This window comes from Solea solea, chromosome 2, assembly GCF_958295425.1.
Source record: "Solea solea chromosome 2, fSolSol10.1, whole genome shotgun sequence".
Taxonomy (NCBI): domain Eukaryota; kingdom Metazoa; phylum Chordata; class Actinopteri; order Pleuronectiformes; family Soleidae; genus Solea; species Solea solea.
Genome location: NC_081135.1, coordinates 8,996,680 through 9,024,517, shown reverse-complemented (window position 1 = coordinate 9,024,517; position 27,838 = coordinate 8,996,680). Strand labels below are relative to the sequence as shown.

The window sequence follows — 27,838 nt, the reverse complement described above, 5'->3', positions numbered from 1 at the left end:
GTGAAATGACGGCACCACTAGAGCTGCAACTAACGATTCTTTTCATAATCGATTAATCGTTTGGTCCATAAAATATCAGAAAACCTTAAATGATGCACTCAAATGTCTTGTTCTGTCCACAAACCAAAATGATTAACTTTTCTTTGTTTTCTTTGTTATCCGGAGCAAAGAAATGACGAAAATACTCACATTTAAGAAGCGTAAACAATCGGAAATGTTGTTTTAATCATGAAAAAAGCTTCAAACCGATGAATCGATTATCAAAATAGTTGTCATTGAAGAAACACCAAGTCGCAAGGGAGTGACGTTTTTCCTAACATGGGTCTAACCCTACCAGCACCTTACCTTTACTCTGGTATCCCAAAGGAAGGGTACCGAAAAATGGAACGGTTATTTTGGTACTATTCCTAACGGGGAAATAAAATTACGTAACGTACCGAACCGTTACACTTGGAGGAAACACTGCTTATTGTTGTTCCCACTACAAAAGTATCTGGTAACCATGGAGATGTGCATAAAGTCTATCTATCTATCTATAGATTGAGGAGGACAGACAAAGACATGCAGGACTGTAGAAGGTCAGTATCTGTGGTGAACGCAGCATCAGACAGAATAAAAGCTGGCAGCAAAATGACGGCCCATCATTTAAAACTTGACACTCGCCATCAGCCTCTAAAACAAATCTCTCTCCATCACCCCCCTTGACCTCCCTTTAAGAGTTTGGACCAGTGTTTGTACAAAGGGCACGAGTGGAGAGGAGAGGAGAGGAGAGGAGAGTGCAACAACTTCTCCGGAAAATTGGCCACTTCTGGCAAAAATTGACATTGTGACACTGTGGTGACACCACGGGATACTCGACCCAACAGATTCCCCCGGATTATTTACCCATGTACATATCAATGTGACAATAAAAAACCCAAATGGTCTGACACAGAAACACATAATAGCAGTATTTCTTGCAGACCAGGCTAAAAAACTTCTCGTATTTCAGAGGCATCAAAGCCTCGAGATATCAAAATGTACGAGAGACGCTACCGTCGTTGTGAAGCGCGTTCATCTAATATTGGCCGGCCTTGTGTCCAACAAATGTTGCCTCCCAACATCGCCCTGGCCATCACCTGCATTTGTAACCAAGTGTATTCTCTCATCACTGGCAGCTGAATAAAACATGAGGTCTATTTGCATCACTGAGGACGCAGATATTCTGCATGCTATCTCCTAACAGACAAAGGGCTCCTTCTCGATATCTTCATCTCCGTAAAATCCCTTTTGGTTCAAGTTGAGGTTGCACACTTTGGCAGCAGAATACAAAATGGCACCCGTCAGATCTCAGCATTCTCCTGCGTTGCTCCACTTCTTGGCAATCCAGCCACAGCCTGTGCTTTGGAGATATGCACACTTAAGATATGCTTTTGCTTAGTGTCAAGAATAGAGAAATCTATCTTAAGTTCTCACACCTTTTTTTTACATGCAGCCGTAGAGCTATTTGGTTTGGCCAAGTCTGTCAAATAATAAAAAGGAGGATTTTCTTAAGACTATTAACTCTTTGCACATGCAACATCACTGCAGTGTAATTCATCGCAAACTTTTGGATTATAAACCCTGTTCTGTCACACAAATCAATGATGAAAAATATAATATAATAATAACCATTAAACAGAGGCGTTTGGATGTTTAATCCCTCGTTTTCAGAGGTGGGAACAAGTCTCAAGGATTTGACCTCAGTCCAGAAAGTCAGGACTCTCCTGAATTTCCGAGTTTTGAGTCCTGTACAAATCAAAATGTCAAATTTACCACAAATGTAATACACTTTTAACAACCAAATCATTTATTACATCAACTATTAAATAATAAATGAATTACTTTTAATATGTGTGACGCCATGTAAAATAGCTGACTTTCTCTCTGGGCTTTGGTGCAGGGAGTGAGCAGTTTACACATTGAAACAAACTTTAGTATCCAGATTAGGAAGATTAAGATATTGTCGGCGATTCCTCTGTTAAGTGGCTAAAATCTGATTTTGTTACTATATAATATTTACTTTTTGCTGTGAGTTCTTTTCTATTTGAATCCCTTGAGGTAAACAAAACAATACCAATACTTTTCTTTTTTACGCCCCCATCTCCTCAAAGACATGACATTCACTCACTCCGTATATTTTGCTTGCCACAAATCTAAAAACTTGAGGAAAACATTTAGAGAGAGACCCGTCTGCATATATGATTTCTGCTTTCTCCACATTCAGTGGCTGTTGAGGACTTCTATATGATGACGTCTGTCTCTCTCTCTCTCTCTCTCCATGTCACCCAGTGTTTTCCAGCTCTGCCTGTACTTGTCTGCATGCTGATAAAACGCAGATATAAAATTTGACATTGAAGATGGATGTGTCCCGCAGCCGCTCTCGCCTATCAGCGGTGAACACAGACTAGGACCGGGGACCTGGGAAACATGTCAGGGAGCTATCTCTTCTCCTGCCCTCTTCACTCACAGGCAGAATTAAAGTTGAAAAGGTTTGCGGCGGAGGATAAAAGAGAAGGGTGACTGGCAGAGATGGGAAAGGATGCTTTTCTTTTTTTTTTTACCCCGTGGGTTGAATGGGGGCCTGCGGTGCCTCTCTCATGGATTTTATCAGCGACTCAGTGAGATGTGAGGGCATAAGATGGCTGACCCAGCGTACAGTCGTCCTGCCAAAAGGCCTCAAGGTAGCTGTTTATTAACGATGACAAACAAAACTGTTATTTTATTGTTTTGCCTTTAGCAAGAAACCATTTTTTTCTATGAAATTAACTCTTCTTTTTAAAGGACGAGAAAGAGAACACTCTTTGTCCCAAAGTGGATTTCATTTAAAAAAAGAGCACAATATGCAGAGAGGTCAGAACACAGACAGAGTCCACGGTAAACAAAGCGCAGGCCACATTCAAATCATTTTCGCTCAGTTATAATATATAATAAGCAAGGCAAATGTGCTCAAGATTCAAATTAGACAATACTGACGTGAATATCTCTCCTTACAGTTCATGTAAACATCAGCTTTCTGTCCTGTTTAAGGGGTCGTTGAGGTCGAAATTCATCATCACTTATGTCCCATGATTATACTGTTCACATTGTATATTTTATGTATCCGGTTAAGATCACGTCGTACAGCAGTTACGGTGGAAACTGGACAACATATCAGCAGATTTGGCCGTTGGGCGACCCGTCCATAGAGGGCGCCACCCCACCAGTCTCACATGAAGAAGAAGAAGCTTCATGTGGGCGGGGGTGGGGGGAAGTTGAACCTGTATTTTGTTATTTTAGGTCGTTATTTTCATGATAATGCATGTTCAAGAGTTTTTTTAATTCGTTATTTGATTCTATAAACACAGCCTGACCTCTTCGAGCTTTTATTTTGGTACTTCCGGTTACCGGCAGTGTGGATTTGCATATTAGCTAAATATTAAATGTCACCCAAAAGATATGGATTTAACAGTTAGATTTATATTTATATTTATATTTAGCATTTACATTTATATTTAACATTTACATTTATGTTTATATTTAGCATTTAGATTTAACATCTAATATTTAGATTTAACTATTTAATACATTTCCAAGTTAACAAATATTGTTGTAAATGTGCTTAAAAGTGACTTTCAAAAATTCACACCACTTTTTCAAACATTGTCTGAAGCTAAATGTGACAAAATGTTGCAGTTATTTTCTAAATTTTCAATAATATTTTATTTTCTATCATTTATAAAAACATGGAAAATCTAAATAAACGAGCTACACATTACACCGTCCGTGACTACCGTGTGCAATCTGCATTTAAATGCAGTTTGAAGATGTTCTCGCTCGTTTACGGTCATGTGACATATTTCCTGTTCCTTTAGGGCGCACAATTCTTAGACCATAGACCCTCGCTATAGTGACGCGTGCACACAGGAACGCCCTTCCAATACAAAAGATAGGAAAACTCACCCACCGCTGAGCGAACCGGCCCAGATTACCAGATGGAGACACTCGGATTAGAAGTAGTAAAGTGCCGAAAGTCTCAGGTTAGGTTTAAAAATACGCTGCCAGTCTCCAGCAGTTTCATGCATATGCAGGGGCTTCATGCAGGCAAACGCCTGGGGCTGCTCGAGCTTCTTGAAACGCACCTGGGTAAATAAAAACGGAGACAGCCGTAGTGTTAAATGTTGTGATTAAATTTGCTTATTCCTCTGCAATTTACTTCTCTTATTTATCTGGTCTTTCCGCTCACATTTGTCGGACCAGATGTTATTATTTTTGCAAAAATTAATGGGGCATTATAACTCCATGTGGGCAGAGCCAGATGCCCCCAAAAATACAAACTGACGACAGACATTTGTTGCAGAGTTTAATCACAATATGTTCAGACGGTCGACCAAAATGCACCCGGGGACACACAAAGGAATTACAACTGTACAACTGTACATCTGCTGAGGAGACAACCCTGGACTTTCCCTTATGTCACGTACACACAAATCCCTGCACTTTGCACAAACTGCACACTTGAACTTCTGTTGTTTACGGTCACTTTTGAGTGGGTCAAAGTGCATAAACACGCTTACAACTTTGCATGAAAAAATGCAATACTGGCATAGTTCCCGGACCGTGCATCGCTCAAGTGCTCTATGGCGCCCCCTAAGGTGAAAACAGAGGCAAAATTGAGTTCCACCGAATTTCCCGAAACTTGGTGGGAAGATGTTATAGCCCAAGACGAACAAAAAAGTCAACCACAACCATGGCCTCAACTCAACAGGAAGTCGGCCATTTTGAATTTTGGCGTCCATTTTGGCGATTTGCCCCCTATGTGAATGAGCAAACTTGTCTGAGCGCGTTTGTCGCATCGACATAAAAAAACAATTTGCCAAAAGCCAATTTGTACGAGACACATAAAAGGCAAAACATTGTCGAAAGGATTTGTGGATTCAAAAGGGCGTGGCCATGGCAACCATCGGCGTTTTTGCCACGAAACAGGAAGTGCCCCATAACTTCGACCGATCACCTCCAAACTTAATGCGAGACACAAGCGACCGACCCTGGACACGTCTATGGTCACAAACTGGACCCAACAGGAAGTGGGCCACAAAACAGGAAGTGACCTATAAATTTGCCATACATTGACCGATTGCCTCAAAAACAGTGAGTGAGACCGTGAGGTCAGGGAACTGCTGCACTCCCAGACTTGCGTGGGGACTGACTGTGTGCAGTCCTAGTTGTTGATGGGTTTACTCTGGGTTGCATTCTAACTGCACACTTGCACCTCATATTCATTGTCTGGTTGCATTCAAATCATTTTATTCCTAACAGAATGTGAATGTCCTTACATTTTGACACTTTATTGTAATATTTCTATTTGATTCTAACATTTCCCTCCTTCTTTGTATAGCTGTTAATATCTTACTTGACGGTTTGTTTATTTAATGTTTTCATTTATCTGTTTACATGTATGTTTTGCATCCTCTATTTCTTATAGGGCTTGTCGGGGATCAAAAATGAAAGACAGACGGACAGAAAGAAAGTTTATCTATTTATCCACACTATAAGCCACGAGAGGGAGAATGATAAGCAAAACTACAGGGTGTGAGTGGGAAAGAAAAAAAAAGCAGTTTGGAGATTAAACCCCCCCCTCCAGGAAGGAGAGGAAGAGACGGGAGAACAGTGAAATCCTATTTCAGGAGCCCGAGGGAGCCGTAGAACCAGGCTGCTCCGTGAGTACGGCACACATGTGAAGTGTATGTGCCGAGGTAGGCATAAGATGAAAGAGTGAAGACTACCTTGCAGCCTCTGTAACGGATTAGTGTGGTTTTATGAGGCACTTACACACACGCTGTGTGCGGCCTCTGTGCCGAGAACCCGCCTGAGTCTCCGAAGGCTCACTCTCACCAAAGACCTGAGTCAAAAATAGATTTTAGCCACTTAACAAAAGGTTTACAATATATCTTACATTTATAATACATGCACAGCTTGTGTTGTGCCGAGTGTCTTAATCAGAAATGACAACTGAGCTGTGGCTACAAATCACCTTTATTACTATAAGGAAGAACAGAAACTAGTCAAAGTTTCACAGGAAGTGACCATTGCCACCAATTTTCTTTGCCAAACTGGGATGATTTCCCTGTCTTTTAACCATGTAGACAAATTGGCAACTCTCATAAGACAATAATTGAATCATCAGTATTGGAGAGTGGAGTCACATACAAAGGTTTCCGGCTCAGACGTACGCTGGCAGCCCGAAGAGCTGCGGTGCAAACTCCTCCATGCTCCTGAGTCGCAGCGTGGCCTCCTGGGTAAGGCTGGGGTCCAGGTTGTCGTCGGGGATCATCACCACCTGCATTCCGGCCGCCAGCGCCGCCTTCACGCCGTTGGGGGCGTCTTCAAACACCAAGCACTGCGCAAGGACGGGAGAGAGGAAAAACAAAGTGATATTATCCTGTAAGCCTATTAGCGTGTGGGGGATTTCACCGCTGCAGACGGCGCGCAGCTGAGGGCCAAAACAAACACGGAGAAACGGGGGGAACAGGCGCAGCATTTCCATTTTCAACGTGATGAACTTGACACTCCTCGGAGCACCGTTTTTTTACTCTGCCAGGTCCAATATCCATTTAATCTACAATTTGAAGAATCGTAGCTCAACATCAACAGGTTTATCTCTATTTTTAGACGTTGTTTGACTCCCAAACTGATCTGAGATAAATAAGAGGATGGATACATTTGTGGTACGTCCTTTTTCAGGAGAAATGAAAAGAAATGCTTGGATTTGGACAGTTTAACTGCAAGGACACAAGTAGTCATCCACTTGAAGAGCAATGTTTCTTGTTTAAACCAGTCGCCGTTGCAGGGATTCTGTTCTATTCAAGTCTTTGGAAGTGACTGTCGTTTGTTAGGCAGAGCTCCATCACCATGACAGGCCAGGCCCAGTGAAAATATGAAAAAAAAAAAACAAGACTAATTGGGATATGAAATACTCTTCTGTGCGTGTGTTAAGCCAGACATTCCAACATCTGCAGTAAAGTAATACGACTAAACCTTCACCGGGAGGTTAATCAGTTTTCAGTGTCCAATAATCACGTTCAGAAGTGTGCTGCTGATAGGGAGAGGCGAGGCGAGGAGGAATTAGGAGGAACTTAAACAGCTAAAATGAGCCGGACACAGATGTGAGGATGATGATATTAACTCATACAGCTGCTCATGAACAGTCACTTCAAATTAAATGTTTTTTTTGTTTTTTTTTTTTAAATCAGGCTGAATTTTGGCCCCACGACCTTCAAACGAGGGTGTGCGTAAATCAGCATTATTACGTCTTACTTAAAAGTACAGATTTTTGTTTTCTTTACTTTAAATCATCTATTATATATGCATAACATGCAGATCCGATCAGATAAAGGGAGGAAAAGAAAACCGGTCAAGCATATCAGCCAGACATATTGGCATTATAGAAGTGTGCTTGTATAAGACACTGACACAGCCTGGGCTGACTGCACTCCATTGTGCCCCACAGTACAAATGACAGAATAGTTGTGATGTCACTGACCCGCTGCAGTAAAACTTGAGGTCAATGTGAACTGCAGTCAAGATCAAAGACCATTGTTGAAGCAACAATGATAACACAAAGTGCCTTTTTACTTGAATTTGAAAGGCCTCCTTTGTTTCCGTCTCTGTCACAAAAACCGGATAGTGAATCTATGACTGGGTTAAAACACAGCTTCAACTTGGAAAACAGTCAGAGTGAATAAAGGAAACCGCCATAAATGAGTCTAAAGCTCTACAGACGCAACCGAAAGCTTAAAGTCTGAAAGCCTTAAGGGCCATTGTTCATCTCAACTCTAATACTCAGGTAGAATAAAGAGGCTTCCTCAAATCTTGTTAAGCCCTAATTGACTTCTGTGATGTCACTAAGCCTGAAACTGGATGATGTTGAACAATGACGGCGGAAACACAGAGAGCACAAGCGAGAGGGCCTTTGCTAATTCCCTTGCATGAGAGCAATTAAAACTAGTAATTACCCAATGAGTGAGCAAAATGACCCTTTAATCTGCTTCCAATGCACTGTTGAAATGCATGAAAACACACACCGACGCATCGCAGCTCACAGTGGATTGATAGCTTGGCTGGACTTTTCATGGTATTTAAAATCAGGAAAAACTTGAACTGCAAACAGGTCCTAACACTTTCCTGGAAAAAAAAAATGAAGGGGGACCTGGTTATTCCATTAGAAAACTTGGTTTCTACTTGGTGGCCCTTGTGTATATAAGCGCTATTAATTTCTATTAAGGCTATACCATCACATTTTCTGCCTGTTTGAATGGATGTAGTTGGTAGTAGTAGGCTACGGTGGTCGAATGGTAAATTGCCATGGGAATAATACACAACTCCTTATATGGACATCCTGGGGGCGTGTGTTTATAGGTCACATATCCAGGCTTAATGGATAAATGTGGGGGGTTTCCGATGTTGAGTGAAAGTTACGATTCATTTCATAATGCATTCCTTTAGTTGTGATATGCAGCAATAATTGTGTGGAAGTCACAAAATTAGACTGTTCTTCTTGTGTTTTTGTTTTGAACTGTGACGCATTTCCAAATTTCACAAATTCAAATCCCATTTTAAACATTTTGAGTTCTTTTTGCTCAGGTGTGTTTATACAGTTGGTGAAAATTATTATTTTTTTCATCAGATTGTCTAGGATGTGCTGAAAAAAAAAAGGATATAAGACACTCTATATTGCACATTCTAATAACCTCTGTGTGGCTGTGTGTGTTGTATCCCCATTTCTGGCAGATGCCCAACCTGGTTTGCTTTTAGGGCGTCTTTAGCCTGACTCGATAACGAGTTGGACAAGCGCACGTCTGCTCTCATAACTCCCTGAAACTGCGTGTAATATTGTAATATCACCTCCTCAAGCCAAAAAAAAGCATTCTAAATGAGTTGAGAGTGAGTGGAGAAGAGTGCGAAATAAAGAGAAGAACCTCAGCACACTCAATACACATTATGTTCTAAGCTCCTGCGGTGGCAGAGGGCGGTAAACTGGCTTTCCCTCCTGTGATAATGGCAGCTGAAGTGCCAGCAAATTTCAGAAGCAACCGGAAAAAAGTGGTCCGGGCAACTTAAACACTTTCAGTCATTGAGAAGAAATAAAACACCATTGTGGCACCTGTCTGATCTGCGGTGAGTGCAGCTACTGTATAATCTGCAGTGGGAAGAGCGCAGTGATCAGTACACACTCGAGTACCTCATCTCTTAATGATTTACAGCAGTAACAGTCATCCTCAATGCTAAGCATCGACATATACAAGTATCAATCGCAGCATCCACACCTGAAAATGTATGTATATCATGTGACATTCACGTCCACTGGACATGTTCAAGTTGGTGAAACCAGAGAAGCTGATTTTCACATCCGCGGTTGTTTGCGTGGATTCAGAAACCACGATTGCCAAAGTCAAGAACATGGACTTCTTTTATCAGAGAAACAATGACTATAAAAGGCCTCCTCCTCTGACCCCAAGTGGTTAAGGGAACTACGGTGGCCTTCACATGCCAGAAATGATGTGGTTTGTCTTTGTTTGAGTAGTAACCAACTTAGAAATGAGAAAATGATGGGTAGTACATTCAATTTATGCCATTAAACCCTCCTAAATGTCAAACACTGGATCCTTTAAGAAGCTGAAATTAGAGAACTTAGTCCAGCAGCTGCATCAGTCTCTCCAACAAACCCAAAATCTGTTGTTAGATGCAGTCAATTTTATAGATACAGCAGAGCACTTTCCAACAATCTGCCTGTAATAAACACATATACATACCTATACATCTCTGCACTCAGTAGCTGTGAAAAACCGTCATAAAAGATGTCAATTCAATAAACATGTGTATTGAAGGAAAGGATCATAATGACACTATACAACAGAAATTGTGAGGTCAGATAGAGTTGATCAGGGACACGCATACGTGTTTTTGATGGGGAATCGTACCCAGCACCTTCTTGACGTGAGGCAACCGTGCTAACCACTACGCTACCGTGCCAGAAGTGTCACGAGGGGAGACAGTTTCGAGTGTCTCAGCCGACCACGTGAAGAAACCACAGCGGCATCAGTGGCTGAGGACTGCTGACGATGGCCCAAAACCATTTCCCAGCAGTGGCTGTCACATGGAGACGAGGTGTTGTGCTTGTTAAACAGGCAGCCGCAGAGCAACACGGTCTCATAAAATGGAACAAGGAAAATCCACTGAAAAAATGTTTTTTCTTCCTTTTTTTTTTTTTTGCACTTTAGAGGGAGAAAAGAGTTTAACCACCTCTCCGTGCCAACAGAAAGCCTCATAACCCAAATTCATAGTACATCAGAGAAACAAAACAGAAGTGCAGTGTGTGTGCGAGTACCAGAAGGTCAAACATGAAAAACTACTGAGAGCACTTAAATGTTTTTATTATTATTTTATTTTACTTTTGGTAACGTAAAGCTGCATTTCTTGCATTACCTAACACTAACGACGCCTGTGGTGTAGTCTGTAATGTGTGGGTTAAAGGGATAGTTCAGGTTTTTTGAAGTGTGTCTGTATGAGGTACTGACATGTAGTCAACACTACGTTGGGATGTTTTTCTCAAACTGAAGGAAAAATAGAAAAAAAATCAACACCCTTTTAAGTCCGAGAAAACTTGAAATACATTTGCTGCTTTATCCCAACGTTAAAAAGCCTTTCCCAATCTCCCGCATCTAAGTCCATAGAGAAAATCAGTGTTTATCACTTGTCTTTTGCGGTTTGGTTGACCAAAGGATTTCAAACTCCAACATGTGAACTCACCGATGGAAGTTGCAGTGGATCTCTTGTGAGTAGTGATGTTAAATTGACGATTTTCTCTCTGGACTTAGGTGAAGGAGTGGTCTACTAACTTTAATATCCTGCGAGAAAAGGCAGCAAGATAAAGTGGCAAACATATTCTTAGAATTTCAGGGACTTAAGCAGGCAGAGATATGAGGTATAGACCCAAAAACTTAATATCCCTTTCAGAAAAAACAAATATGAAGCCATCAATGTTGGTTCCATTGACTTTACTTGCTCTCTGAGAAGAGACAGGGACCAGAATGTGCCACCCCAGCTTCAAAAAGGCGCCAAGGAAGATTTACCACCTGCCCACAGGCCTGAACCTAAATACACGCAAGACTGAGCAGAGCAGCATCATTTGGATTCATATTGTGTACACAACAAAACAAAGGGGGGAATGTAAGGTGAGGCCAGAGCTACAAACTATGTGTGGTTCGTGCGCACACACACACACAAATACCTTAGCTATTGTCTCCAAAACAACTGGCCCGCTAACACAGACACAGTCGATCCCTTTAGGGGCGCTTGTTGTGGCGAGGTGACAGCGGACAATGCCTGCGCACTGTGATTTGGAGAAGATCCAGGGCTTTGCTTGGCTGCTAACGGAGCCGCTGGCGGGAGATCGTGGTTCAATAAAAAAAAAAAAACGCCTCTACAATGAGCGTCGGCCCATGAGAGGAGCCTGATTGAGCGGCAGCCTTCTAAATGGTTCAGGCGCTCACAATCAAAAAGATCAGTTCTTCACAGGCAGAGATCAGATGTGGGATTTCACCCAGAGGGCTGGCACGGCATGCTGCTGTACTACCAACTTTAACTCCACTGATGTGTAGAGAGATGATTCATTTATTTGAATCAAAGTAGACAATCACAGCTACTGTTTAGATATGTTAATCTCACATTTGAATTTTTCTCAACACTGTAGACTGCTTTCACTTACGTCTTAGTCAAGGGATGGCAACTACTTTATTGATTGCGTAAAACTGAAATGAATGAATCAGAGGCAGGGATTCTAGATCTGAAAATATACATACAGTATATAAATTAGGATTAGGATTATTAGTTGTAAACAGAGGCATATCTAATAACATATTACTCCTAATATTATTTGTTTTTGCTTACAAATGAATGATAACGTGACGCTGCTTTAAGATCTCACTGAAAAACACATGTGTGCGGCGTTGGTTCCACTAACAGGCCATGTATTTGCATTACAGCAGGAAGATTGATGACATACCTTGCGAGGCACATATTTCACACAGTATAATGCATCGCCGTCTGAGTCTCTATGATTGACTCGCTCACTGTGTGTTAAAAAATCATGCGCTTTAACTCAGCGACTGCTCCCGACAGAGCCGTGAAAGGGGAGACAACAGCAGCGGCGATAAAATACGACTGTTATTATAGCGGAGATGCATAGCTGATACATGATGTGAAACATTAATAAGCCCGGCGCGCTCCTGTGCGTGTGTGTCACAACACACGTGTGAACACACGCTCCACTGAAACAGTGTGTGTGCCATGTGTTTGTGTCCCGCGCGCAGTGGCGAGTGAATAAGCGACAGTGACAGATTGTCCACTGCATCCTCCAAATGATCCTGGAGCCCGGGGCAGCTTGAGCAAAGGATGTGTAGCATTTCATCATCTGTGTGTGTTGTGGACAGCAGAAATAAAGCCTGTGTTGATGATAGACGGACCTTTACAACGGAGAATAACTCAGAGAAGCAGTTGTGTGCCTCCAACTTTCAGTCCACCAAGTTTTTCCCCAATATCATGCAGATGTTGACGTAAAGGGACGGCAGGCAGGGATATTGATTGATCAACACATTTATAACAACCTTTTACTCTAGTCAAGTAATCTGAGAGAGAGAACGACACGTTTCCACCTCCTCTGCGCGCTAATCAAAGCCTTTGCTATTTTTGTCCCGTCATGGTTGTCTTTGGACCAATCACAGGACAGATCAGAGAGTCACAAGAGACTTCGAAATTTAGTGTCACTGTGCTAGGTACTGCAAATTCCACAATGGGAATCATAAAAAAAGGAAATTTGCATTATTTACTCGAGTCAGTCAAGTTAAAATAGTTAAAGTCGGAAGAGTTCAGGACAGGAAGTACGTGAGGAAGTCACACTACATGCTAGCTTCCGAGTAGGGTTTACGTTAGCCGGTATATGCCGGCTTTTGGTCGTTGTCACGTGAATTTAGCCGGCAAAATAATGCCAAATAGATCAATGAATCAATGATTAAGTATTAAATATTTGTCTTGTTGAGAGTTTTCCGTGTCATTATGTGGTCAAGAGACCAACGTAAACCGATAAATGTGTAGCTTGGACATGCCGCAAGATGGGGTGCCACCGATGACAGCTCTGCGTGGGTATGGAGGGTTGAATTTACAAACCGCTTGTGAAAGAGTCATAAGGGATTTTAGGGAAATCTACCCTGCCTGGGGCAAAGCTTGAGAAGATCGCCACCATAATTCCTGTGTACTAACTAACGCAGATTCTCCAAAACCGAATCAAAACAGCCTAAAGAAGCCAACGGCAATTGACATAAACGGAGAATCGTGACATATGGACAGAGCCGTGACGCAAGAGATAAGCGTGTAAAGTAGTCTAAAAGTGAAGTCATTTAAAGAATTAAAGCCCAGGCCACACTGGACAAGAGTGCTTCTAATGGCTGCAACATCAATTTCTGGTTAATTCAGCAGGATATTCATTGTTTATTTCCCATTTAGTTTATAATAATTAGATTTTTGCCTGCTCAGTTTGTGGAATGTTTGTTTGCCAGAATTCAATGAAAACTTGGTAAATCTTAGCTTGTGTGCGAGGGTTTTTCAGTGTGTGTGTTTGAATGTGCGTGTTTTGCCACATGGGCTGACAAAAATATTTTGTTGCTGGTTGGTAGTCAGCCATTAGTTTGTTTGCTCCAGGCAAGCAGTCACGGGTTGTGTTCACTCATGGTTCTCACATGAGTGAACACAAAAGATCCAGAGACCAGAACCAAACTGTTCCCTGTTTGATGTATAACAACGTAACACGGTGGTTCAGAGAGAATTCAGACAGCTATTCAACTTACACCTACTTTGCTTATAGGTTCCTTGTGGTGGAATTCTTAGTCTGAAAGAAAGTAATAGCGGCAGAGATTTAAAATAGACTTTGACTCGGGTCATCTGTAGCGGACAAAACTAGTTTTCCAGAGAATCTGCCTATTGCAGCTTAAAGATCATACTTCATAGCTTTTATTCCCAATCAAATGATTCAATCAGAGGAAAAGCAAATCTGCTCGTTGCTTGGAGTCGACTGCCATGACTTTCAGATTAAAAGGTTATTTTTGAAACAGGAGCGAAAGACGGCTCACTGACACAATGCAATGACAACAGAAGGAGCTATTACCGAGTGCATTTTCATTAGGAGATAACTCACCCTACTGTGTTGTGTGTAAAGAGATTGCAAGTGGCTCAAAGAAAAGCCCATAGACAGCCCAGGAACTTAATAAAAAGAAAAAAATAATCACCATTGAGCCAAAATGAGTGTCTGCAAATCTCAGAGCCACCCTGCTTGGTTTTGCTTTGCTTGTGATCTTTGAGGAGAAGCCCGCGGCAGCCTTTCTCCACACATGTGAAGTAAGTGGTGATAAAGTTTACAGTCAAGGACAATACAAACAAGGAGAAAGGAAAGAGAAGCGTATCCGGGTGCAAATTGAACAACTTATTCTTTGAGGTAGATAAGGGGAGTGCAGTGTGCGGACAAAGAGGTTTTAAATCAACTTGGCCATCCCTGAAACTTCCAACAATTCAGCAAACCATAAAAGTTTGTCAGAATTGACTTGCACCAAAGCAAACCTCTCAGCCCGCATACGGCTTAAAACCTCTGAGGATTGTTTCTGAGTCTTCCATAGAAACCGTTTAAGGCACCTTGCATCATTTCCAAAGCTTCTCCTTGACAACAGACCCATCTGCTCTATAAGGGGCCCTGGCCATGTGGCACCAGCAAGCACCAGACTGGAGGAAAATGAGATGACTAACATGATAAATGAATGACTGACTGAAGTTACACAGGCTGCAGCTCAGAAACACTGTTTTCTTGGTTTCCTCATATTTAGTGTGTGAATCCCTGTAAGCCCCTGATGATTTTGGAAGGATGAAAGCCAATACAATGGGGGCGAGGCAGGTCCTGAATTATGGTTGCTGTGTTGTTGCAGCATCATTATCCGCACATCCAACGCTCCTGTGGTCAACAGGGAATTCACCGAATCCATCCACCCCGTGTGAGAAGCGTTTCTTACTCTCATTTCTCAATGCAAGCGTTTCCGTACATTCACTACTCCTCCACACAACTGTGAGGGCTGCAAATAGTTTGCGATAAAACTGATATGACATTAAAACAGGACATGAAAAACAAATTCATTTATGAAATCACGGCCATTGTACCTCATTTTACGCATGATGGCCTCTAAAAGGTTCATGATGGAGAAGTTTCCATGTAGATGTGGCCTCAGTTTGTCCCCCGCTTCCATGGTATTAATGCTGAAGAGGTGCTCAATGGTTCATTGTTCTGAGCGCACTAACATTGAAGATAAAGTTAAAAAAAGTTCAGTTACCTGGTTCAATTTATACTAAAATGAGAGTCTTTCTTCTTTCCACTCATATACCCATAATCCTACCCCCCAACCTGGAACATGCACCATCAAGGCAGTCATCACTGGGAGCCCTGCGTTTTATCCTGGACTTGAGCATATGATGACATTTGCGTCCCAAAGTATGAATCAGCTTTAAAAGTAGGGGTGGAGCTGTGTAGAACTGGCCGTACCACAATTACACATATTATGTCCAATATAGAGTCAGAGAAACTCAGATGAACTCTAAAGGGAGACGACGGGAGTCTCAGAATCTAAGGTCAGTGTGTCTCCAGAGAGAGGAGACGAGAGACCTAGACACTAGACCCAGGTAGCACTGATTCACCAATGCCAAGTACACGCAGTACATGCTCCATTAGTGGGGAAAACACTAAACACACAATAACACCTAGAGCAACCTATTCATATTTCATGGCCGCTATAGCGGCAGCACGAATGGCTTTACAAGTGTGTGTGCATCCCTGGAAATGATCACTGATTATTTCTAAAGTGACCTTAAAGCATTTTGTTCACGTTCACACTTGAACGTTTGAAAACCTTCAGTCTGGTGTGTAGTTGAAAGTAAGCGGTGAATATGTGAAGCTTTGTCAGAGTCGTAATGGGCCAATTTAATGTCCAGATAGGAAAGTTCACGTCTTAATTGTACCTGATTTGAATATCTGGATGATTAAGCCTTCCCCAGGTGTAATGCCGTCTATGATTAATGACAGGGAAGAACTAGTTCTCCCCGATTCTATCGCTCCCTATCAGCATGAGCGCGAACTAGCTCACTTTCATGTTTCATTAATCTTATTCAGGCTGCCGAGCACACCTTTGGTAAAATCTCCCGTCTCATCAACAGTGTTACTTTGGCGTTATGAAAAAGTGTCCCGGTCTCTCACTCGTGGTCAGCTCAGACAGCGGCGCCAACAACCCCATTACTCACCTGTGAGGCCAGTGAACTGTAGTGTTCACAGTGAGGGACGTGAGGCTTTCACTGCTCTGCCCCCTCGGCATATACTGAATTTCACACCGAATCACATTCTATAATATATTTGCTTTGCCACAGGGAACACTTCTGATAAAGGTTTCCAGAAAAGGAATCATTTCACTTTTTTTTTTTTTAACTTCCGTCCTATATGGCGATGTTTTAAAACCCTGAACATTTATGAAGCTAAATATGACATATTATTCTCTCTCTCTTAAAGTGACAGTTCACCAAAATCAATCAAACAAGTCGGTCAGGTCAGTAAAGTAACTCCGGTCAATACTGCATTAGCAAGATGTTTCATTCTTCTATCCATTTTGCAAAAAGGAGTTTAATGAATCACAAGCTATTTTTAGCCGCCTTTGTTTTTTTGGCCTTATCCCCAGATCATCATACCCTTGGCTCCTGTTCCCTGACTGCTTCCCACTTTGTGTATGTCACTGTCTCATGTGCCAGACAGAGCTGGTGTATTGCACTAATGAGTACGAGGGCAGTCAGGTAAGGACTCGCTTGAAACTGCACAGTTCATAAAGGATCGCTGCAGCCATGCCCGTATGGATGCTGCCGAATGTACCACACACTCTATAAAAGGCCCTCTGTGTAACATTTAGGTGTGTTTACTTGCAGAAACGGAACACACTGCTCAGAAATATGTTGGTATAAGCGTCAGAATATGTCTTATAAATGTTCATTTAGCTGCCACATTGAAGCAAAGCCCACTGTAGTTCCCTGACAATAGTGAGTGGATGAGTCTCACCATTAGATGTCACTAATTCTGCCACACCGGACATTTAAGCCCAGGCCACACTGGACAAGAGTGCTTCTAATGGCTGCAACATTTCCACAAGCACTGCCCTCTCCCGTGTTATGTCACACCAAGAACCACAACAGAGTCCTGGAAGCACCGTCTCACAATCAACTGCATTTCTTCGTGTTCTAATCTTTCTTTGGCCGCGTGTCGTGACACAATCCGGCCAGAAAAGTGATGAAATGACATCAGCTCTGTGATTCTCATCAAGGATAAAAAGAGTCATTATAACGTTGAAAGTGTGCACACAGAGGCAGGACAACAGCACTTTGCCACTTTGACCCTGCTGTTAGTCTGTGTTGATAAACACAGACAACTATCTATCGATGCAAAAAGAGTGGAATTCAAATGAGACTTAATCTATTATCTAAAAACAAAGTCCCTCAATTCTCTATTTGTGCGTGTGGACGGGATGATTGACATTCATCCGTGCTGTGCGTGCTCCTTCTGTTTACTTCTCCCTCCTCCCATCCAGCTTCACCTCTGTCAGCTTCCCTTCTCTCCCTCTCCCTCCTCTGTCTTGTGTCTCTGCAGCTCACCCCTCCTCCTCCTCCTCCCCCTACACCTCCTCCTCCTCCTCCTCTCCTCTGTCACGGGGCAGGAGCCAGGGAGTGACGCATCATCATTCGTTATTCCACTGAACACTCTGTCGATTCCCCCTCTGAGCCGCAGTTTCATATCTCATCAAGAAAAATGCCAGCCCTAACTGCGGCTGGCTGCAGATTAAAAAAATCAGGTGTGCCGTGCCACAAGCCGGACTATTCACAGCAAAGAGCCTCCAAAGTGAGAGGAGAGGGGTGAGCGAGTATATATTGGATGCCTCAGATTACCGTGTTAAATTAGGCTGCAAAGGTAAATGCAGTGCAAGGAATAAGCTCTCTTTTGAAAGGATAACTCCCATTTGCTGCCCCATAGTTCCTATTTTCGTCAGAAAACTATTTATAAATCCTGATTTTTACGGCTAAAGCGTGATATACGGTCCCCATTACTTTTTTTTTATTAAGGTTAAGTGTTATCACATCAGATTTGGAGGGACTTTTTATGTTACAGTACGTTTGGGGAGGAAAAAAGGTTTAGTTCCTGTTTAATTGTGACGTGCTAAACGTTGTTGCTTAAAGCCAAGTACTGTGAAACAAACTGCCTCTCCTGCAGAAACTCTGGCAAATAAATACAATAATGGGAGGATACGGACTTACAAGCATCTTGTTTATATTGTTGGTGTTGAAACAACCTGCAAAAATATCGTGTCCTTCTCTGTCAGTTTGTTTACTCTCCTACTCTGTAATGTGACCTTGAAAGGTATTGTACAAGTCTAAATTGTTACAATTTAACATTAGTAGTAGTAGTTAGATATAATATTATTATTATTACTATGTGAAACCTAAATTAAATTGCAAATTTGTTTCCCCCGTGTTTCTCCAGGACGGAGAAAAGCACAACGCCTCCAAATAATAAGAAGTTTCAAAAGAAATCTCATTAAGTTGTGAAATATTTCTCAAAGTCTCTTCTTGATCTCAGGCGGAGAAACCCGAGGTTTAACTCAATCTAGGCTTCTCGTGTTATGAGTCGTTACGCGTGATGTGATTCCGAGGTGGTTGTTAAAAAACACTCCCCTTTAAAAGTTACCTTTGGTATTTAACAGTGTTCCGAGGCTGCGTTTCCTGTCGTTAACCAAATGACTAAATGACTATTCACATGCAAATGCCCGTGGATGTTCAGTGGCACTAACTGAGTTGTGCATTAAAATATTTTGGAGGTATGTTCATCAGCATACATAATGTAGTCGCGAGCAGCATGAGGGCTATTGTACAAAAGCAGTGTGAGAGAGTGTGTGTGGGTGTGATGGCTTTTTTGTTTTGGATTTTTCCCCCTTTGGACTCGGTTTGGACTCGTGTTGTGTTTACAGCCACTTGTCCGCGAACAGTGTCGTCGCTTTGCCCTTGCTTGTTATGACACTAAAGGCACAGAGTGGGAATATGATCATTGACACTTTTTCCAGCAGAGAATATTGAAAATGTTTTGTTTTTTTCTTCATTATTTTTAACTGAATAATGACAACTGATATTATGTAAAGCCCATAAAATAATGATAAATGAGGTATTAAAGGCCAAAAAAAGAGACAAAAAAGGAAAGAGACATGTTTTTGTATGAATTTAAAGGTAACATGGACAGTGTTGGGGAAGTTACTTTTAAAAAGTAGTGTTTGTGCATTACTTACCCTCTTTGGGAAGTAACTTTGTACGTTACTGTTTACTTTTATGTTGTTCGAACCCCATATCTGTTCCTAAATGTGTAGGCCTACATAACAAAATGTGTGATTATACCTCATCAGGGCTAGTCTTTCAAAACGTTTATCTAAAAGTCTGTTTCTTCTGGGGCTAAAAAAGTAGTTATGTTACTTTGTACTTTGTAACCCTGAACGCAGATACTATAGAATAAGTCGGACCTGTTTCATCGCAGGTAAAAATCACTGGGTTGCATATGGGAAAAGAAAAAAATGGTAATAGTAGGTCAGACATGTCCAAAAATCCGGCCCGCAGTTCAATCATGGCTCGCAACTTTGGTTTTATAATGTATTATTTATGGCCAGGGACGGACCGAGACAGAAAATCGGCCCAGGTCACGTGTCATCCCCATTAGCTGAGGTGGTAAGGAGTTGTTCAGGGCTCACAACCCAACCATGACAGACAGATGCATGCATACAGCTCTTACTATCTGACTCCAGATGTGAAAGAAAGGAAAGCTCTCCATTTTTCTCACTCCTGTGTGGCTTAGATTTGGTTACATTGCCATTTAACAATGATAATTTTGACAATGAAAATAAAATGATTATAAAACAGTGCACTTTTACTATTAAAAGGGTCTCAAGGGACGCAGCATCCATCTAATTCTTTCTTTACTGTTAATGAAGACCACACAGATCCAGAAGAGTAACATAAATCATAAAAAGTTACGCACTGTAGCTTCAAAGAGTTACAAAGACACTTTTGGACTGATATTGATATCGCGCCAACCTGCTATAAAAGCCGTAGGAGTGAGGAATCAATGACTATCAATGCTGATTCATCTCTGCCGCCTATGATGAGTTGCCTTTCAGGCAAATCTTCCCTTTTTACAAAGCAGAACAAACCCCATTTCAATAATGACTGAAGAGACGGAAACATAACCAGCAGACTGATGGAGGATGAAAAGACGAAGTACAAGGAGAGAAACACCCTCTTCTAAGTCAGCTGAAGTTCTTACGTCACCCCTCGGCAACCTGCTGCTCCACCAGCTCTCCTGTATCTCAATGCAATGTTTTACTCAGCATTTATTTCATCAGTCACTCTGAGGAGGCGAGACATGTTCCTGAGGTTTACCGTCCATAAATGATGAATGAATCTCTGCAGGAGCACTTTCCGTTTGAACCGAAAAAAAAATCCTCTCGTGACTTTAATAAAAAGGTAAACAGCAATTCATTTCTTAGACTACAAATAAACTACAGCTCCTGTGATAGCTTACCGGCATTGCAGTGTTTGCCATGCTCTCAGGTTCTCTCTCATCCATGGCACGGAAGTCTATTATTTTCTTTAAACATTTGAAAAGTCAAAACTATCCAGTCATCAATATCCTGGTTTTACCACAGTGTATAGTTCTATGTTAACAAAGAAACAACACATATACAGACTCATAAAACATGAACGTGTTGACTTGAAGTAATAATTCAGGTTCTTACACCGCAAAACTCGCAGCATCGCCAAGTGCCATATCCGCGTCGAAGGACGACAACATTTGTGGCAAAACTGCTCTTAAGATGAGAAAATGTGTTTCCTTTGTTGACAGAATCCAGGAAATGTGAAATTCAAAATGAATGTTAAGATGTGATTTAAAAAAAAAAAAAAAAAAAAAAAGTCAGTCTTACCAACTAGGAAATTAGATTTTTGACCCTATCTTTCAGTTCCCCCAGCCACGTCTTCATCCTTATAAAGTTCAAGTGATGTTCTTGAGACGTTGCGTTTACTGGGACTGGGACAGACGGTGTGTGGCAGCTGGTGTTGCTGGTATCGCCGGCAAACTGGCAGAGAATGCTGTGACTATGATTTAGGTGACAATCTGCGTAACACACAAAGCATCACTAAAAATACACCTTTTTTTTTTTATTTGATTAGACAGCATAACACGACACAACACCGCAGCTTGTGTGTGTGTGTGTGTGTTCTGACCACAGTAGGTAAGGCCTTTCAGTGAGATATTTGGCAGCTCTTCAGAAAAGCCTTCCAGAGTGTCTGAAAATATATCTTAAACAGCCCATGAGTGCTGAAAGCGCTCCACTTTTGATCAAAGTGCCAAAGTAAAAGAATGCGTGTGTCTGACGTAAGGCACTGCCCGCTCTCACTGCGAATGAAACACATTAGCGGGGAACAAAAAAGACAGAGGCTGACATACAGGCAACAAAACACAGCTAAATAAAGAACTTAGTGTACAAATCCTTTGGCATACTGCTGACATGTAGTTCTACGTGTCCTCGAACCTGCTGCAGAACTTAATGTCTTTTCACTGAAAACACAGCAAAACTCGACAATCATCTCATCAACCTTATGTTTATTTGCTTGTGCTATGCGCTCTTAAGGTCAGGCCCGAAATCAGCAACACTAAAATATGCTAGTTATTTATCCTTAAATAGATTTTGAGTGTATTTTCATGAGGCACTGATACATAGCTTTATCTCTCTGATAGACTTACTTTTACAAACCTGCGCCAAACTCCATAGAGAAATTCAGCGATTTTACAACACAGCACGCAGGAGTTGTTGATCCACCTCTGCTTACATCAATTAGTTCAAAACTGTGATTCTAAGACTTTGGTGTTAAAATCCTTCTTTCAGATATACTAATAAGACACAGAACGACCAATAATGGCAGCAGTTAAACCATCAGCTCCTGTGTCCCTGCGAGCTAAAATTGTAGATTTTCTTTATGGACTTTGGTGCAGGAGAGTGAACGGTTTCCACGTTTCAGTTTTCTGACAGAAAAGACTGACTAACAAATAGATTAAGCATTAAATATGTTCTTAAATTACTGTGGACTTAAGCTGGTATAAATCCCCATGCTGGAAGCCATGATTTCAGACCTAAAACAAAATGTAATGTGTTTTTTTTTTTTGTTTTTTGATTGAAATGAACATTTTAAAGAGACTTCATTGTAAGTCAGTAAGGGAACAGAAGAGTACGAGAGGTGGAGATGACAGCCATATGGCTGCAGCTGTGTGTGTGAGCTGTGATTCACATATTAAAGCTGGTGGAGGTGCAGACAGCATGTAGATCATCTGAGATCTCACAGTACATTAGACAGCGCAGAAAAAGCAGTGACATTTAAGAAGCATAAATATCATAACATTAAAAGCGCCTGTACCAATGTTTTTAAGCTACTTTGTGATTTCTGTTGCGCTCCACCCCCCCCCCCCCATCAGTCATTGCTTATTCCAGCACAGCAGTGTACACTGCACACTTAGACCTAAAACCACTTTATTAGGTACACCTGTTCAACTGCTTCACGCAAATATCTAATCAGCCAATCCCACGGCAGTACCATGTTGGTCTGTGGAGATTTGGTCTGTTGATTTACTGGGATTTTTCGCCGCACACATCCATCTCGAGAGTTTACAGAAAATGGTCCAAAACAGAGGAAATATCAGCAGTGAGCAGCAGCACTGTGGGTGAAAAGGCCTTGTTGATGCCAGAGGTCAGAGGAGAATGACAAGACTAGTTCCAAATAATAGAAAGACAGCTCAATAAATAAGCACTCATCCAGGTTTTTGATTTTTCTAAGGCACGAAGAAGACTATCTCTGAATGTACAACACGTCATACCCCGAAACAAAGGGGGTACAGCAGCAGAAGAACACACCAGACACGTTATAAGACCCACACAGTGCTTCAGTGAGTGGCTGGTGAGTGTTTCACTGCAGAAGTAAACAGAGTTTTTTGTAATATTTGACTCATTACTTTGGATTTGCATTTTCCACATCACATTAACCATTTTATGGTTCATATTTAACATTTTAGCAGCTTTCAGTAGTTTGACAACTGATGCAACAGAGCCAGAATGGAGAGAACATGGCTCCCAATGTAGATTTATTATGTCTGCTATAGTGTCCTTGACAACTGCACCACATAAGTGGGATAAATGTCCTCAGATAGTCTGTAATGTTTTATGCAGAATGAAAGTAGTATGAAATCCGCATCCCCTTAAAGCCACTCTCGGCTCTCCATCGACTCTAAATACTTCTTCAAAAGCCACCGTGGAAGTGGAGTGACCTGACAGAGAATCATTATTTTTTTTAATTCACCCATCTTTGAACTGTCGTTACCTTCTCTGGAGGAGCTGGAGGGTTGAATCTGCTGGCACAGACCAGGAAGGAGTCAGGCTGAGGTTTGCTGTTCTTCACGTCAGGATCATCGCCCACAACGATGTGGTCAAACAGACCAAAAAAGTCTTTGTGTTGGCTTGTCTTCAGCTGGAACGTCACGCCGGCCGAGCTGGTTGCCACAGCAATGGGGACGGCATGCTGCTTCAGATGGCGCACAAGTTTCTCCACTCCTGATGGTACACATTCAAAGAAAAACGGACCACAGTACAGGTATGAAAACAGCATACATTTGTACAAGGCCAGAGTTTTCAAAGAAATAAATGAATCGATGTATAGCAGCTCATGGCTCTCGTCAACATATGTAGTGAATATATCTTTATTCATATTCTTTATTTGAAATGGTGACTGAAGAGCAGAGTAGAGATGTGGGAGGTTTTTAATCAACAGTTTCAAGGATGAGAGTCTATAAAATGTGATAAAATCTCCCTCAAGGAAGACCAATTGCCAACTGAGTGCAGAAAGGCTGTAGACACTGAATACATCCCTGTGCACTCAGTTAACAGTGCTGTCCTATGCTTTCAACTCACCAGCCATTACTGATTTAACATTCTTCCAAAATGTCAGAAAATAAATGTTTTCTTTGTTCAAATTTAGATCCGTTGCACGTAAAATTGCCCATCAGACTTTCAACCTACCAGCGGAAACACAAGCAAAGGTAGGAACTAAACAAAATGCTCATTGAATGAAATATACACCCACTTAAGTCTACAATAACTTAATATGTTTGTTTCTTTATCTCTCCATTAGACAGCCTTCAACTGGAAACTGAGGTCCCTGCGTAAACTACACACTAAAGGTCCATTGAGAAAATGATCCATTTTATCACAGTAACAGGCATTGTTGATCCACTGCAGCCTTCACCATGAAGTTCACATGTGTAATTTTGTGAATTTGGTGTTTGAGATGTTTCATTTGCATTTACCTAAGTGGCAGCTGTAGACCCACAGCTCTTTTGTCCCTGAAAGCTAAAAAAATGAAGATTTTCCTCTATGGCGCCTTTGGTGTGGTAGAATGGAAATTCACATATTCATAACTTATTGCAAGTGCTTGTATCACAATACACAGTAAAATCATCCCTTCCCAAATATGTGTGATTTGTTTAATGTTTAACATTTCAATATTCCATAAAAAGAATTTCTAATAAAAGGGAAGCCGTTATGAGATCTGAATATCAGTGAAGATAATTAGATACTGTATACACCCATGCCCTTACAGTTGCATACACAGTTGACACAGAATCAACACACACACACACACACACACACACACACAGGAGGAGCAGCATGATGCATGTCTATAAATACATCACACTGAAACAATAAAATGAAGAATACCTGGCATGAGTTTGGCGGAGGGAAATATTCTTTCTTGTATTTGTCTGGTCTCAGTCAGAAGTTCCTCGGCTGTCATGGGAAGCTCCAGTTTGTCCCGAATCACTTCGGCAGCATCCAGAGCCTTTCTCCCCATCACTAAGGACTTCACATCCCATGTGTACCGCTTTCCAAAGCGGTCGCAGACTTCCTGGAAGGACACGGTGTAAAGACGCTCTGTGTCTACAGCGAGAAAACACACACAGAAAATGTGCATCTTTTAAAATAGGTGTCTTTTATTATTACATATATTTCAGCCCTCATAGCAACAGAGGAGACTTGACGGATTAACAGCTGACAGTGATTTCAATAAAAAAGTAAATGTGCTGTGTTGTACTGTATACATGCAACAATCTTTCCTAACTTGACAAGAAACAACACTTAATCAAGTCTATTTAGATTATTAAGGCTAAATATGCATTGAATTGCAACCCTGAGCTATTTCATTTCATGGATGAGGCAGAGCCATTATCATCAGACCAGACATCCTTAACATATTAGGAAATTTACAGCGGCCACGTTTAGTGCTCCGTCTGTAGTCGCTCAACAAAAGGTGACACTTTATCAGTGTAATTACTATACCTACTTTTATAATTCGGCAAATGTTTGACATACGAATTCAAATTCTTAAACCGTTAACGGACGTCGCCGTCGAAACAGCTTCTTCTGAGAACTTCCTCAGCGTCGCACTATCAACCTGTCAACCACCGTGAATGTTGTGATTTTTCGGGTTTGTGGGATATATAGGTATTTAAAACAAATGCCGAATTTACCTACAACAATCAATGTTGTAAGCGCAATCACAATAATGTGTAATTTCCTGCATTAATAGACCATATCCTTAGAAAACATTAACTTCTACATGTTTTCTATAGAGTTCGGATAAGGAATGTGTTTCTGTTTCGCCGGGCGTACAACACAACCACGTATGAAAGTACAAACAGCGTAATGCGATATAAAACACAAACTTAGTATAAAGACCTAATATTAATCCATCCATGTCAAAGATGACATGGCTCACATGTTTGTATCCACCGCTTGACATGTTGGACGCTGGAGTTGACTTCCGTGTTTGACGTGACGTCAACCGGGCGAATAAAAACTTGCACAGAAACGTGTGTTGCGGTATTTTAAAAGCTAATTATCGATGCACTGCTCCAGCAATACACGTAGTATTGTATATGTGAATTTTATTTTACGACAAACAGTTATTTAAAACAAATAATGGCCAAAATGCTTTCGAATCACATTGAATTTGTATTGCAGGTATAGGTTTGGGGCGTGCGCAATGGCTCATGGGAATTGTAGTTTATAACTTCAGGACGTCACAAAAACTGTAAATGAAATCCTCTCATTTAATTTAATTTAATTTAATTTATTTAATATTTAATAATCAATTAAAACATGAGAAAAATAGGAAAATAAAAACACAAAAATCTTAGATTGAAAAGAAGAGAAGTATAAAGTTATGCAGAAGTATAAAGTTATATGTACCTAGCCCATTCCTATTACACACAACTCAATGTATAGACTACATTATCCCATCACCAAATATTTACACATTTACAGTTTTTTATACAATGTTCTTAATGTTCTCAGTACAACAAAAGAATATGCTTTAAACACCATTTCCATGACCGTCCTGGGTTAAACTGCTACTGTAATTTGTATATTCTTTTAAACTGATTTATGTTTTTACCCTGCTTTAATTAATCTGTTAGACTGTTTCATAATTTAACCTTAAACTGTATCCCCCTTGTCTGTCTGAAAACAACGTCTTTATTTTATTTGGAAGCAAATTATTTCTTGCTTTGAATATTACTTGAGCTGTTTTAAACTGAATCAGATCTCATTGCTCTTTGCACACCTTTGTGACATGAAGTGGCTGAACGTATTCTTTAGATATTGTAGACTAATGCAGGTGTCGAGTCTTTTCTTAAGTGGCATAAATCTGTTTTGTCTCCACTTGCACAGTGCAGTTAGTGCCAACCACGTGTCAGAACCTCATACAGCCACATCTGAAACACCAACTATCCCTTTAAGACACGCAGGCAACTTCTCAGGGCCTTTAGATGAACCAAAAGGCCTGTGTACGCTCCTCTTCAACACAATAAATAACAAAGGATTTTTTTAATTAAAGGACAATTCAGTCTCTTACGTTTCCATTATTCACCGTGTGCCTCACACAGCAAATTACTGACAAGAGGCTTTTCACTGCACTGTTACAAGCACTGCCACATTTTTCTGAATAATTGGAAGCTCCATGTTAACAGCGTTTGTCTTGTTAGTATGAAAGAGATGTCAGGGGAATGAGGCAGCTCTATAACCTGGACTATCTAATGAGCTTGTGGCTTTCAGGTTCTAATTGGGGGACATTGAGAGCAGTGTAGAGGCTTTGAGTCCCGGCGAGTCTACTTTGTGCCAAATTGTGTGGTTTACAGAACTGGTCAGACTGACTGTACATTTATAACTCTGAAATTGATCAAGAACCCCTGTGTGTTTCTGGAGCAGCACTAAAAGAAAATGTGCAGTTTCCTGATGATATACTGTATATATACTGTATTTTGTTTTGTGCTAATGCAGCATTAGCACAATTCATTTTTAGATGGGCTTCCATCAGGATTGTGAGTGCAGACGAAGTAGCACGGCCTGACAGTGTTTTCAATTTCACAAAACAAGTCAACAACTGCATGATAACAGTGTGGAAGAAGCAGCGGGAGGCTGCTATGAAGCTAGCCCAGAGCAACACTTTGCTGTCAGCTGAAACACTGTGTCTGTGGTTATAAATAGCAGAGTGGTAAAAATCACAGCCAGAAACAGTTAGTTAG

The 27,838-nt window shown here is 41.2% G+C and overlaps 1 protein-coding gene across 1 annotated transcript; it reads right to left on the bottom strand.

Moving 5' to 3' along the window:
• Positions 1–6,015: 6,015 nt before the first annotated feature.
• Positions 6,016–26,090, bottom strand: pudp (pseudouridine 5'-phosphatase). The gene is made up of 4 exons (XM_058622864.1): positions 25,992–26,090; positions 24,975–25,193; positions 23,581–23,810; positions 6,016–6,397 (listed from the first exon to the last, which is right to left on the bottom strand). Exons 1-4 carry the CDS (start codon positions 26,053–26,055, stop codon positions 6,221–6,223), a joined length of 690 nt encoding a protein of 229 aa, XP_058478847.1. The 5' UTR covers positions 26,056–26,090; the 3' UTR covers positions 6,016–6,220.
• Positions 26,091–27,838: the final 1,748 nt, after the last annotated feature.

Bases quoted from the DNA above. Each gene is read 5' to 3' on its own strand.
- pudp (XM_058622864.1), bottom strand. From the start codon at position 26,055: ATGTCAAGCGGTGGATACAAACATGTGAGCCATGTCATCTTTGACATG. The intron at 25,194-25,991 runs GTCTTTATACTA...TTCTCGCTGTAG, and splicing joins CATGGATGGATTAATATTAG to ACACAGAGCGTCTTTACACC. The intron at 6,398-23,580 runs GTAACGACAGTT...GTCCTTGCGCAG, and splicing joins CTCCAGCTCCTCCAGAGAAG to TGCTTGGTGTTTGAAGACGC.